A 15,054-nucleotide genomic window follows, 5' to 3' on the forward strand; every position below is an offset into this window, starting at 1 on the left:
TTATTTCTAGAAATGCAGAGACATGTTGTCCACAACTGCAGATGGCATCCAGTGCCACAAGATAACTGAAAGTGAACAAATGTGTCAATGTTTTCTTATGAAGAGCTAGAAAGTAGGTTTTGGCTGGCCAGTCTCCCCTCAGAGTTTCATTCTAAATTGTGATAGCAGTCATATTGCAGTGCATCTTAATAAGAAAAAAAAGGGACTTTTGTCTTCAGTAATGCTTTCTTTCAACAATGCACCTTAACTTAAAAAGTCTTCCTCTTTTCTAAAGAAGCAGATGTTAAATGAACAGAGGACAGGGGAGCAGCAGTGTAGGATCAAATGAAACCGTAATTCTACTAAGTAATTGATTGTGAAACATATTTTAATGAATGGTCATGTTCCAAAAGTGATTGTGCTTTATACATGTAATGTTACAAGTACTCAAGCCCAAAGACAAATTTCTGTGAATTTACAGTGAAGTTGAACCCTATCTTACCTTATTCAACACTGATGTATGTTTTCCTCAGGAGTGAGAAGAAGGTGATCTGCAACAAGTTTGTGCAGCAAAGCGCTGTGACCTGTCTCATCTGGCCCCACGAACAGCCCATCATCTATGGACTGGCAGATGGAAAAGTTGGTTTTTTTTCACAACACACTCCTATAAGAATGTTTTTAGCCATTTGTTTTTGGAATATTGTGGGGTGTTGGCCAAGTGGTAACAGGTCTGCCTAGAGAATCTGAGGGTGCAGGATCGAATACCACACATCCCAGAATTTTTTTTCCTTCCGCTAGACTTTGGTGATTTGGATACTAGTCAATTGGATGAGACAATAAACTGAGGTCCTGTGTGCAGCATACACTTAACGCTCATTAAAGAACCTATGGCAACAAAAGGGTTGTCTCTGGCAAAATGTTCTTGTAAAGTCCACTCTAATATACAATATAAATGTGTATGGGTGTGACTGAACCCTGACTGAACGACACAGGAAACAACTGCTAAGTTCTCTAAAGGCAGCTGTCAGTTGTCTATACCCAGGTAGGCAGTCTGTTATGCAAATGACTTCATATTTTGTAAAGCACCTAAAGCTTGGTCCGTGGCTGAAGATAGGCACTATTTAAGTAGCGATAGTAAAAAGTGATATTCTTATCTACAAGAGGTTAATTTTCTATAAATTGCTTGTTGTACAGATATATCGCTCATGATATATTACTGCAGGAAGTTTGTACTTACATGCTTAGTGGAAGTTCCTGTTAAAGTGGAAGTAGCTGATGATGGGGGGGGGGGGGGGGGGGGGGCGCTGGAGGGGGGATGCCCTCTTTCTGATGTATTGGTGTGGTGAATTTCTACTTATGTGCACTGAAATATTTGGATCTCTAGTCAACAGAAAGGAAACAACCACCTTAACACCAAAGGTGCCCAGGGTTTTGGTTTTATCAAACCATTTATCATTTGTGACCCTCCACCACGGAATGAGTCGCTTTGTCCCTGACCAACTTTCCCGCTAGCGGCGATTTTAGGCGGGTGGGGGTCAGGTTGTCGATTTTCAGATTTTGACTTCATAGTAAACTTTAGGCTTTCTTTTATCTCATATTGAAGTATCTAGGCATAACTGTGTCTTCTTTTGCCTTAAAAGTGTGCTTAAAATGCCTAACCCGTCATTCTGATCGCCTATGACTTCGCGAAATCGATCAACTTTGACAAGCTTGCCCTCCGTCATCTCTTGGAATCGACCGGTCGAATCATACATTGTTTTAAAGGTCAAGTCCGTCTCTTTCAATCTATGTCCTTCTCATTGGTTGATTTTTTTAACTACGAGCGAATCGTCGCTTTCAAAATAAGGATACACTACGTAAACAATGCGTCACTATGAAGGAAAATCCCCTCTGTCATTGGCCGAGAGAGGCCACGTGACGAAACCAGCCATTCAGCACGCTAGCTCAAATAAACATGGTCGCAGGGTTCGGAAGCACGTTTTCAAGATTGACTTGGCGATTTCCTGACTAGATACACTTGCGCTGCACACATTTTGCCATTCAATGAAGAAGACGACATTTGTGAGTTTCTAACCCAGTACTTCATTGATGGAACTGACCGTTCATGAAATCGATCTCAGTGAACACGAAGGCAACGCTGATTTCGAAAGCAGACGACGCAGGATTGTCGTTCAGTTTTCATCAACAATAATATTAATTTTGATGTAGATGACGAATCAACATTTGCACTAGATACAGAAAGATTGGAAGCCTTCGCCTGTAATTGCCGAAATCACATGCACCAGGTGCCATCAGTGTTGTGACTGACATGGAAACAAGTGAAACTGACTTGCTGCACTGAAGTGATAGACCTGGGTTTCTCACAGCTCACACAAGGAATGTGCAAGCAAAGTGACTGGGGGACTGGATATAGCTGAAGTGTCTGAAGGTAAGCTTTCTTATTTTACCCACATTGACAAATACTGAAATGTAATGATGGTATAATCAGTTGATAATAATTTCTTTAACAATGATTGACTCAAGACTGATTTATTGTCTTACATTGGAACAGGAATTCACTGTTTGACATGTGGAATAAAAATGATTAAAAGAATAAAGTGAATCTGAGGAAATTAACAGAATGTAAATTAAAAGATCTCTCTCTCTCACACACACACACACACACACACACACACACACACACACACACACACACACAATGTGTGACACAGTGTGTATACATGTCACTCACACACACACACACACTCACACACACACACATACATACACAATGTGTGTCACACAGTGAGTCACATACTCACTCACACACACACACACACACACACACACACACACACACACACACACACTGTCCCTTCACAGTTTAACCATTTAACTGAGCAAGGGGAGGTTCAGGGGCATGACATTATGAACAGTTTTCAGTTTCACAGAATTTGCTTCAATGGATATTTTATGTGAATGTGTGTCAGGTTGGTGTGTGTGTGTGTGTGTGTGTGTGTGTGTGTGTGTGTGTGTGTGTGTGTGTGTGTTGTTTTAAATAAATATAGAGTTGTGTCAACAGTAAATACTAACAGTATTACTAATAGTTCAATTTCTTTTTCAGCCCTGAAAGATATGATGGTACTTTATATGCCTGCCTGTACACCAATGAATAATTCTGATATCACTGCTGGCAAGTCATGTCATCAGAAGGAGAGGCAACACCACCAAACTAACTACACTGTCAACTAAAGAACTGTCTGCTGGTGAACTATCTATGAGTGAGTGAGTCAACTGTTAATGTACTATGATTTATAGTATAAATTTACCATGAAGTGTGCAAACTTAGTTTCTTTTTACAAACTTTGTCTAGATGTACATGTATGGAATTGTAAACTTTTGCACAGACATTTACATAAATGATGTAAGTGTGCATGTGCTTGACATGCCACTATGCGTAAAGTAACTTAATGGATTGCAGCATGTCATGCAGATGCACACTGATATGCACACTGATACTCATAGTGATACAGCATTAATAATCACTATTTCATACTTTTATTATCAGTAAACTGCTTTGTCTGATTATATTATGATATATATATATATATATCATAAGTGTATTCTTTCTGATAAAATACATAGAACTAGAAGTAAAGCATTTTGTAAAGTCCTGTGTAAAGAATGAAAGCTGTGATGTAAATGTACAAAACTGAAATTACTGTTGATATTTAAGGCATTAATGAATAAACTTTAGAACATATAGAAAATAATTCAAAACAAAGGAAATGAAAAGAGATAAAGAAGTATTACATAACAAACTGTTTCAGGATAAACCATGCATTTTTGGAACATACTGACACCACCGGTGGAGAAAAAAGAGTGGAGGAAGAAGGTTCAATATCAACACCATCCACCCTGATGACACTATGTACCACAAGAATTGATTACCTGTGCCACATATCTGCACATTTTTTTATTTTTATTTTTTATTTTTATTTTTTTTAGCAGATTGAGTGTTTGTTTGATGAGGTTGTGTGTCTTTATTGTGTTAAGTATGGGTTTGACAAGTAGGTTTTCTTTGCAGATGAAGTGTTTGAAGTGTTCATTTGGATTATGAAATGTATTTCATTTGATGCTATGCTGGGATAAAACACACATGAACTTGTACCTTTTGTATGAGCAGTTTTGTTGTGTGGATCTTTTTTGTTATTTTGTTGTGCTTGTTGTATGGATTATGGTAATATCACAAGCACACTAAGCCAGTGAGCACATTGAATTACAACAATCACATGATTCGGCATCATGATTTAGCATTTTTTACCTCTAATCTGGCATAAATTTTAGTACACATACTGTACATAGCAAAAGTTTCATAGTAATTGGACCACAAACAACACCACAACAAAACTGATCTTAAAACTGGAAGGTTTTTAGTCATGTTGAGCTGATTAAAAAGTAAGTGTACTAATACTTCAGTTGCAATTCTTTCCAAAAAAATTAGAAAATTCTTATTTGAATAAAATCAAATACACTCAATATTTTTCTTCCAAATTTTGTGCAATTGTGGATATTGCCACTAACTATGTGTGTGCCAAATTTCATGAACATATCTTGCTTAGAAGTATGTGGTTGCTATGAACATGTTCCAAAACTTTTCGGCCTTGATTTCTCAGTTCGTTACTTTCGCGACTTTAGAACTTCAAATCACAATAACTTTTCACAGAATCATCCGATTTACAAACTTTTTTTTTCGCTGTAAAGGTCATTTATTGCAGATTTATGATATACCAATAACTAAAAATCGACCTCTGGTGCAAAGCGACTCATTTCGTGGTGGAGGGTCACATTTATCCACCAGCTAGGTGTCATTGAAAATTTGGTGATTGCTTGGATGAAGAAGTCATCATTTCTGATGCATTGCTACTGCAAATTTACATAATTATTTTCTGTTACTTATGTGTAAAAAAAAAAAAAATGATGTCATTCCTTCTGCACTTGAATGAAGAGTTTATACATGTATGACTGATTTTCTCTGAGTTGATAGAAGGAAATCAGGGAAACAAAAATCATTACTTGTGACTCTGTGGAAAATATGTAATTGTAAAAATATGAATTTAATTACACATACTTAACCGTGACCCGTGGAAAATATGTAATTGTAAAAATATGAAATTTGTCTTATGTAACTTGGCTGACTGAAGGTAAATTATTCCAAAAACGCTGCTGTGAGAATGTTTTGTCAATACATATTCTGGATTTTAGATGAACAAGGAAATGTATATTCACGTGTACGAAGCAAGTAAACAAAGTGGTATACGGAGCAATATGGGATTTGGACACATCTAAATAAACATGTGTGAAAACTTTATAGTTATTTATTGGTTATTTTTATTTTTATCCAACAGACTTTTCTTGATTTGATGGATGGAAAGAAAAATTATATTTTTCTGTGAATTGGAAAATGAAACTTTGTCCAGACAGTAAACATAGAGATGAATTATTTTCCACTTTGTCTTTGTGTACAGGTCAGGTCAGCCAACACAAAAACCAACAAATCCTCCACGGTGTACAACACTGATTCGTACGTGGTCTCCCTGGCTCACAAGTAAGTGTAAGCTGATGCTTGTCTGAGCAATAAAAATGCAAGTGATCACTGTATTCATTCTTCGGTACAATCATACTGGGACATAGTGGCAGAATCAGTTTGGCATTGGACTTCTGATTCACTGTTTGCCTGTGATTTGACTTCATGGCCCATTTCAGCATAGTGTTGTGTCCTTGGGAAAGGCACTTTGAATTTCCTCACTTCAACTGCATGTATATGGGTCCCTAACTTTGGATGGGGACGATTTAAAGCAGTGGAAGTAGAGGATTGGTCCACGCATTGTATGCCAAGCCCTAGACACAGTGAATATGAATTCACTGCCCTTTTGGCCGTAAAAGTCTGTGGGACCTCTAACCTGTCACTTAACCCTGTTACACAACTTTTTTTAACGACTGGGTGAATATTCTCAGTGTCGTCCTAGTAACTTGAAATGGGTCTAATGATTCTCTCTCTACAGCTGTCCAAGATGTACATTTACCAATCAAAATTGAATGTAACCCTGATTTAATGAACAAGCTGAACTAACTGACTGACCAGTGTTAGACTAATCAGTGTTTGAATATAAGCACATTTGAGCAATGCATTTGTTGTGAGTTGGGCGTATTTTGACAAAAAAAAAGAAAAAGAAAAAATGTCTGTTTCAGTGCAGAGCATGAACAAAATTGTCAATGATTACTGTTTCAGCCCTTCAGGCAAAGGGATTCTGTCCGGCCATGCTGACGGCTCCATTATTCGCTACTTCTTTGATGATGAGGGCTCTGGAGACTCTCAGGTCTGTAGTCTAACTAAGCTTGACTGTGTGGTCTTGAGGTGATCTTGTCTTTCCTTGTTTGGGACATCATTATCTAATTTACTCCTGGCCTAGTCTTTGTCTCTTCAGAAGACTCAGAGCCATGTATGTCATGTATATTATTTGCATATCTGATTTAAGTAATGTTTCTGTAATTTTGGTTTATTTTTTTATTTTTATTTTCCCTAGCATTTAGTAACTTCTCAAGGCCTGACCATCACATTGGGTCTGTGCATAGGTCAGTTATGTGCTTTCTGTAAAGCACATGTGGTGTAGAAGATATATGGATCAGTCTGCACCCTTTTTTGATGGCCGTTTCAAACTGCAACTGATCTGTTACTTTCTCCCTCGTTCAGGGCAAGATCTGCACCCACCCTTCACCCCCCTACGCACTGGCCTTCTCCCAGAATGCCATTGTGGCTGCAGGGTGTGACAAGCGGATCATAGCGTATGGCCGCGACGGCCGCAGCTTCCAGCACTTTGACTACAGCCGGGAGGATGATGAGCATGAGTTCACCGTGGCTGTGTGCAGTCCCAGCGGACAGTCTGTGGTGGTTGGCAGCTTTGACAAGTACGTTCTCTTTTGGTTTTAGTTACATTTACTGATTTGTTTATTTATTCATTATCATATTTTTTTTGTTTTTGGTATTATATAGGCTAAAGATTAAGGTTCACTCCATACTGGGTGATTTGTACAGACACATTCCTCTGTATACTGGGCATTTTCATAGGTTAAAAAAAAAAATAAATAAGGATACAACAACAAAACAGCCTTATAAAATTTGGACACATGATTGTTGAGACTGAATACACACAGCACAGAGTTTTAAACTCTTACCTCTTTTTTGCTGACTCTACAGCAGAAGATAAAGACAGATATATTTTTCATGAAGTAAAATTTGAGGGTGGTAAAAAAAAAATATATATGCAGGACAAGTCTATACTATCCATGAACAAAAATTGACCTGAGAATCTCATAAGAGTTTGAATAATGAACGAACGAGAGTCTCTACAAACTACAAGTGAACTAACATCAACTCGAGGGGGCATGGTCTGTCACGCCTTGTAACCTTAAGTCACATGTGTCTTGTCCTGTGTATGGGGAAGATGTTTAAAAAAAAAAACCCAAACAAACAAAAAAAAAACCCCGAAACAAACTTTTCCTCTGAACAGCCAGTGGGTAATTTGTGCATCCACCACCAATTACCATCTACATTCCCCACTGTCTGTATCACTTGCCAAATCTACTGCCCCTCCCCCCTCACCCCCTCTCCACTTTACCCACACCATTTTTACTTTCGGACACACTTTGATCTCCCTCTGATGGACTGAAATAACTGCCTCTTTTATATCCTCTTCCAATTCAGAACCATCTGTTTGAATCACAAAAGCTGAAAACAATACTTGCCATCTGTTTTAAGAACAACTTCAGGCTTTTGTCGCTTCCTTGCACGCATGTAATTGAGTGTAACAGAGAAATTGAAAAGATGACAGTATAAAAAGGCGAGAGAGCCAAGAAACTCTCCTTTTGCATTGTGGGAAGTTAAAACGTTTAGTCAGTAATTCAGTCTGTATGTGTGCACAGACCAGTGTGTGAACAGTTCGGTGCATATTGACTACCAAGTTAAACCAATCTCTCAGTCAAAGAAGGCTACTCACTTGCGTAGCTTTCGTCGGTGAGCCGGCCGGCTTCTTCAGCGGTTCGGTTCGGTTCAGTTCAGTTACTCAAGGAGGCATCATAGGGTTTGGACAAATCCATATACGCTGACCAGCAGTGTAACCCAACACACTTAGTCAGGCCTTGAGGAAAAAACAACAACAAAAAACAAACAAAAAAACCCAGCCTAGACAAGATATGGTTTCTGTGTTTTCTTGCCTCTGACACTGAATAGGAAAATGGACGCAAGTATGTGTGTGTATGTATGTGTGTGTCAACACTTGTGTATTAACTTGAGTGTAACAGAGTGGGTTATTGGACTTTCCCATGCCCTGTGTGTGGTGCAGGCTGCGTGTGCTGAACTGGAGTCCCCGGCGCCAGATGTGGGATGAACCCAAACTGAAGGAGATTCCTCACATATACACCGTCACTGCTCTGGCCTGGAAACGTGATGGTGCTCGTGTTGTCTGTGTGAGTGGTTTAAAGGGCTGCAGGGGGTTGTTTCAGTCCTCTGTGTGTGTTGTTGTTGTTGTGTGTGTGTTGTGGTGTGTGTGTGTGTGTGTGTTGTGGTGTGTGTGTGTGTGTGTATGTATTGTGGTGTGTGTGTGTGTGTGTGTATGTGTTGTGGTGTGTTTGGCATGTAGTGTGTATGTGTACATTTGTGAGTTAATTTGAGTGCATTTTTTTGTCTTTATGCATGTGGTGTGTATGTGTGTGTGTGTGTGTGTGTTTGGCATGTGGTGTGTGTGTGTACGTTTGTGCGTTAATTTGAGTGCATTTATTTGTCTTTATGCATGTGGTGTGTATGTGTGTGTGTGTGTGTGTGTGTGTGTGTTAGCATTTGTATTTTAACTTCAGTGTATTTAATTGTGTGTGTATGTGTGTGTGTGTGTGTATGTGTATGTGTATGCATGGGTGTGGATGGGTGTCAACGTTTGTGCATTCACACAAGTGTGTTTATTTCTCTGCCTGTGCATCATCGTCTTCAAAAGAAAAAGAAAAGGATTTACACTTTTGTATGACAAACTGAGCTTAGCAAGTTGCGTGTGACTGTGCAGGGTACACTGTGCGGTGGAGTAGAGCTGTTTGACTGCAGCCTGAAGAAGACCATCGTGCGCAACAAGTTTGAGATCACCCACGTCGGCCTGAGTCAGGTGGGCAGTGTGTTACATTGCGTTGTGTTGCGTTGTGTTGTGTTGTATTCTTTGTTGGTGCCCTACATGCCCAAGGGCATAATGGGCAGTACGTGAGCTGTATTGTATTGTCTTGTATTTTATTGTATTATGTTGTATTGAATTGTTTTTATATTTTATTTTATTGTTTTAGTTTTGTTTTTTAGTGTGCTGCTGACTGTGCAAGGGTTGTTTTCAAGTGTGTGTGATATGCTTGTCATGTGTTTTGGGGGTGTTCCTCAGGCCAGGCTCCTTCAGGGCTGTGCAGTGGATTATTCCTGTGGATTTTGCAAAAGATATTGTAAGAAATGTTACTTAAGTTTCTTGTACTTGGGTGCAAGTATGTCCATGTTACACAGATATCCATTTTGGCATACTTGGGATTCTTTTTTTTTGCCCTTTTTATTTGACTTTGTTTCAGTATTAAGATACACACATTCATTAGACATACCTGGATTCAGGGCTGCAAGTATTATAAAAATCAGTCACTCCTACCAGGGGAATTTTGTTTTGTCTGAGACTGAAGAGAAACCAGTATTATGTGTTGGGGGATATTTGTTCTGTGTGAGAATATGTTTTGTATGCTAGGGGATTTTTGTTCTTTTTTCTTGTCTGATACTAACAAAGGAAGCATGTGGTGTAATGTCAGGCAATCGTGCGCAACATGTCAAGCAACCAGAAGGTGGTGCTCAAGTCGCACTACGGCTACGAGATCGACGAGGTGCGCATCATGGGCAAGGACCGCTACCTGGTGGCTCACACCTCCGACACCCTCATCCTGGGGGACCTGGCTAGCTGCAAGCTCACAGAGGTAAAAACATGCACACGCCTTTGTAACATCCTGTATACTTTATTTTATCTTTTAATTACACATACTTAACCGTGACCCAACTAGTGCAGACTCCGGCAGGGGTCTGGCATTCCTGTCCTGTGCAAACTACTATTCGCCAATGGGGAGAAAACGAAACTACGGCCGATAACCTCCCAAAAGAAGGTAACCTCCCCTTTGTCCCGCTGTCTGGCGCCCTCTTTTGACGGCAATATTAAACGTAATTTTAGATAGAAAATTTCCTTTTTAGCTGCCCATCATCTACACTGTTTCACTGACATTACTCCCATGCAGCTCGTTCTGAGACACATGCACCTCCCCCCCCCACACCCCACCCTCCACCCCAGCATCCCCGCCCAACACACACCCCCTTCTCCCCTTGACAGCCATGCCCATGTGTACATTGTGTGATTCCCCAGTTCAGTTTAAAAAGTCTGTAAAATCACACCTCTTCCCTCCAGTCCTACCTTCAAATGTGAAAATTGATACTTTAACAAAATGTCTATAATCACCAATTTGTGTAAATGGACATTAAACAGAATTCCTTGTCCTCTTCCTACATGCCTCTTCCATTTCTGCGTACCATCTTATTGAGTGGTGTGCTTTTTTTAACTCCTGCTGGCTGTGTGTGTGTGTGTGTGTGTGTGTGTGTGTTTTATATGGTATGTCATACTGGAATGCATGTACACTTATGTATTTATTAATTTTCAAATGCCACAGACTCCCAGTCTGTGAGGTGTGAGCATTAGCCTGCATTATTATTATTATCATTGTTATTATTATCATTATCATTGTTATTATTATGACTGTTATTAGTATTAGTAGTAGTATCAGTATTTATTTTTCTATTCGTAGTAGTAGTAGTAGTTGAATTTATCTCTTTGTTTTCTCTGTCCTTTTGTCTATTGTTTTCTCTCAAGTCTTGCATGATTTAAATAGAAAAAAGAAAGCAGTTTGTTCAGTTTTGTTAGGCAAGGTTTACTATTTGTGTTAAGTGATGTAAGGAATTTTATCACATTTGGATGTCTGCAGATTTTCGTCACATATAAACATACGCAGTTGTTGAGCATTTCTTCTTCTTCTTCGTTAGTGGGCTGCAACTCCCACGTTCACTTGTATGTACACGAGTGGGCTTTTACGTGTATGACCATTTTTACCCCGCCTTGTAGGCAGCCATACTCAGCTTTCGGGGGCGTGCATGCTGGGTATGTTCTTGTTTCCATAACCCACCGAACGCTGACATGGATTACAGGATCTTTAACGTGCGTATTTGATCTTCTGCTTGCGTCTGCACACGAAGGGGGTTCAGGCACTAGCAGGTCTGCACATATGTTGACCTGGGAGATCGTAAAAATCTCCACCCTTTACCCACCAGGCGCCGTCACCGTGATTCGAACCCCGGACCCTTAGATTGACAGTCCAACGCTTTAACCACTCGGCTATTGCGCCCGTCGTTGAGCATTTGACACGTCCAGGTATTCTTTCTGTGAACAGGGCGCTCAGTTCTCAGTGACATTGCTGTGTGTTACAGGTTCCTTGGCATGGGTCTGGCAATGAGAAGTACTACTTTGAAAACGAAAATGTGAGTTTCAGTCACTTTATTTTCTGTCTCTGGAATAGACCAGTTTTACAAAATACTGTACCTTTGATGTAAAAATGCTGTTGAGCAGTTGAAGCATGCGTGGATAATAATGATAGTTGATGTTTATATAGCGCTATAATAAAAGCTGTGGCAAAGTCAAAACACTTTGCATGAGTAAGCATATGATGAAATAGAAACACATGAAAAAAAATGACAAAGTCATAAAAGTACAATTATTGATACTGTAATACTGTAGCACAGTTTACAAGAAGTAGTGTATCCTGTATGCAACAACTCTGACACTCCAGCATATATATACACAGAAACCTAAGTATAGAACTAAAATAAGAACAATCGCAGTTAAGATTTGCACACATATACATAAAAGAAGAGCAGTTATTATTATAATGGACAATACATGTGTGTATGGTTTAGGGTAATTGAAAGTTATTGTATTTTGAAACTGAAGCTTTTGTGTTGTAGGGGCAAGTAGCTTTGCTGTGTATGGATCTCAAGATACGTTGTGTTGTTTGTGTTCAGGTGTGCATGATTTTCAACGTTGGAGAACTGTGCCTGATTGAGTATGGGGCCACTGAGGTCCTGGGCTCTGTCCGCACTGAGTTCATGAACCCTCATCTCATCAGGTATGTCCTGGATTTTTGTGTGTGTTTGAAACTATGTGTGTGTTTGTGTGTGCACGAGTGTGTCTTTATGTGTGTGTGTGTGAGTGTGTGTGTACGTTGTGTGTTAGTGTGTGTGCGTGTGTGTATTGATTTTTGTTTTGTTTTTTTGTTGTTGTCATTTTGTCGTTCAGTATATCATTTTTGTGTTTAAGTGCAGTACATGTGTATTTGTGTCTTTGTGTGTGTGTGTGTTTACTTGCATGTGTGTTGCATTGCTCTTCTTCTTACTGCACTTAAAATGTATAGGACAAATGTTTTTTGTTTTTCGTACAAAGAACATATAATAAAATTTGAACTGCATTGAAAGTGTTTTCGTCAGCAAATTTACTGTTTTTGTTACTTCTGCATATGTTAGGATATGCATGAATATTTTCATAAGGGAACTTCAAAAAAAAAAAAAAAAAAAAAAAGTTCTTTAAATCATTGTATTTCTTTCTGTCAACAGATTTCTCTGTGTAAAATGATCTCTCCCCAGGGAAATTGCATGGCTATTAATGCAGTGCCCCCACATATGTTTTCTTTTTACTCTCTGCAGGTGTATTTATTCCACTATTAAAGTGGATTTTTCTGCAGAAATTTGCCAGGGTCAACCCTTTTTGTTGCCTTCAGTTCTTTTACCTGAGCTGTGTGCATGCTGCATACAGGACTGAATGACTATCACTGAGACCACCACTCAAGGTCTAGTGGAGTGAAAATCCAGGACAGTATGTGGGACTGGACCTGAGGACACTTGCTGCCTAGTTGGGTACATTACCACCAGACCACCCCCCACCTTTGCTCTGTAACCATACAACTCTATGACTGTATTGTATTGCTTCCCCGTCAACAGTCAGATACATGCAATGACAGTCTTTGAACGGAATGAAGATGAAGGTGTTTGTGTGTTTGTGTGTGTGTGTGTGTGTGTTGGCAGTGTGAGGCTGAACGAGAGGAAACAGCGCGGCACCACGGACAACAAGAAGATGGCCTACCTGATCGACATCAAAACTGTGGCCATCAGTGAGTGTGTCATCCCCACATGTGTCACTGATGAAAGTGTGGCGCTCTGCACATTGCTTGCTTCTTTGTTGCGTTGATTTCTGGCTTGTCGATTTTAATCCCTTTGACTGCTGAACCGACGGGCGCAGTAGCCGAGTGGTTAAAGCGTTGGACTGTCAATCTGAGGGTCCTGGGTTCGAATCACAGTGACGGCGCCTGGTGAGTAAAGGGTGGAGATTTTTACGATCTCCCAGGTCAACATATGTGCAGACCTGCTAGTTCCTGAACCCCCTTCGTGTGTGTATGCAAGCAGAAGATCAAATATGCACGTTAAAGATCCTGTAATCCATGTCAACGTTCGGTGGGTTATGGAAACAAGAAGATACCCAGCATGCACACCCCCGAAAGCGGAGTATGGCTGCCTACATGGCGGGGTAAAAACGGTCATACACGTAAAAGCCCACTCGTGTGCGTACGAGTGAACGCAGAAGAAGAAGACTGCTGAACCTTGATGAAGTGAGATCAGTGTGGCATAAGTTTGAAGTGTGCTAATTTGTGTACTTATCAGTGTTGTTGTTGATTTTGCTGGAAGAAGTCTAAATAAAGACTGGCGACTGACATCCTGCCCTGTCAGCTCGGTCTTAATCTCAGTGAGGTGACAGCCCTTCACTGACGAGTGTATTTGTCAGCAGCACTGAAGAGATTAAAGGTGTTTTATGTAGTTCTGTTCAGTTTGGTCTGGTGTCCAGCTGACCACAAGGGCCTTATTAGTCTGTAAGACATCAGTTGTTGTCGCCTTTTTAATTTTTAGTTCAACACTGAATAAGGGTAGAGGGTGAAAATTGTCAGGGAACATTTCAGCAGTACCATGGTGTTGCTAGAAGTGAATGTATTCTCATGAGTGCTTGTCGCTTTGTCTTCTTTCATTTTCTTCCCTTCAGCAGGGCAGTAGTTTGTACAGGACAGGCAGTCAGACCCCTGTCAGAGTCAGCACCAGTAGTTCATGGAAAGCATGTTAGATTAAACGTAATTGTTGGGAGAAAAAAATCCTTTCAGACTCTTGACACTTCAGTGTGCTGTGTGCAGTTGACTTGCTGACGGGCATGAACATTTCCCAAGTCAGCCATGATTCCAAGATCGACTGGATCGAAGTGAGTGGCCTGTATTGTTTTTTTTGGTGATTGCCGTGTTGTTGTGCTTGTAGTTTTGTGCCATTTTCATATGATGCGTGCTTTCTGAAATGTCCTGTTAGGTTATTAATGGTTTAACCAAATCTCCAATCAGAACACAGGAAATAAAATATATATACATTAGCCACAGAGCAACAACAGCTGTAAACTTTATTGTGTGCTCAGGTTACTAATGAAAACAAAACCACTGCCACCTTTCCCTGGGTGACAATTAAGAGGGAGAAAAGTCCATGATGACCTATGTTCATCATAATATGACATTGTGGGATGCATATGTATTCAGTATGTTAGAGTTGATGAAAACAAAATGTCCACTTAGTTATTTTGACATGTTTTACATTCTTGATAAACAAGTTAAAGTTTTTCTTGATGAAAAAAGTTATAGTTTCTTTGGATCTTTTTTTCTTGCAGCTGAACGAGACGGGACACAAGCTCCTCTTCAGAGACAACAAATTCAAAGTATGACATGGAATGCTTGGTTCAGATTTGTTAATATAAGAACTATCAAATATCTGTGTGTGTGTGTGTGTGTGTGTTCCTTTAAATGTTTTACAGTGAAACAATGTTGTTTCTTTAATGTAATTAATTTTAAAGAAATAGCTATCAG

At 39.7% G+C, this 15,054-nt stretch overlaps 1 protein-coding gene and 1 long non-coding RNA gene across 2 annotated transcripts in view; both read left to right on the forward strand.

The window, feature by feature from the left end:
* The window catches only part of LOC143280392 (intraflagellar transport protein 172 homolog), a 50,609-nt gene that overhangs the window by 2,550 nt on the left and 33,005 nt on the right, over positions 1 to 15,054 (forward strand). Inside the window, exons 4-15 of the mRNA XM_076585025.1 lie at positions 513 to 618; positions 5,487 to 5,566; positions 6,251 to 6,338; positions 6,713 to 6,927; positions 8,361 to 8,484; positions 9,072 to 9,167; positions 9,835 to 9,996; positions 11,546 to 11,596; positions 12,137 to 12,240; positions 13,193 to 13,278; positions 14,344 to 14,408; positions 14,859 to 14,906. Coding sequence (XP_076441140.1) covers positions 513 to 618; positions 5,487 to 5,566; positions 6,251 to 6,338; positions 6,713 to 6,927; positions 8,361 to 8,484; positions 9,072 to 9,167; positions 9,835 to 9,996; positions 11,546 to 11,596; positions 12,137 to 12,240; positions 13,193 to 13,278; positions 14,344 to 14,408; positions 14,859 to 14,906 — 1,225 coding nt within the window. The remainder of the gene's footprint in view (positions 1 to 512; positions 619 to 5,486; positions 5,567 to 6,250; positions 6,339 to 6,712; positions 6,928 to 8,360; positions 8,485 to 9,071; positions 9,168 to 9,834; positions 9,997 to 11,545; positions 11,597 to 12,136; positions 12,241 to 13,192; positions 13,279 to 14,343; positions 14,409 to 14,858; positions 14,907 to 15,054) is intronic.
* On the forward strand, positions 1,444 to 3,896 carry LOC143280648 (uncharacterized). The gene is made up of 3 exons (XR_013055037.1): positions 1,444 to 2,407; positions 3,083 to 3,239; positions 3,789 to 3,896. It is a non-coding gene; the product is annotated as an uncharacterized LOC143280648 (long non-coding RNA).

This window comes from Babylonia areolata, chromosome 3 (genome assembly GCF_041734735.1).
Source record: "Babylonia areolata isolate BAREFJ2019XMU chromosome 3, ASM4173473v1, whole genome shotgun sequence".
NCBI classification, from domain to species: domain Eukaryota; kingdom Metazoa; phylum Mollusca; class Gastropoda; order Neogastropoda; family Buccinidae; genus Babylonia; species Babylonia areolata.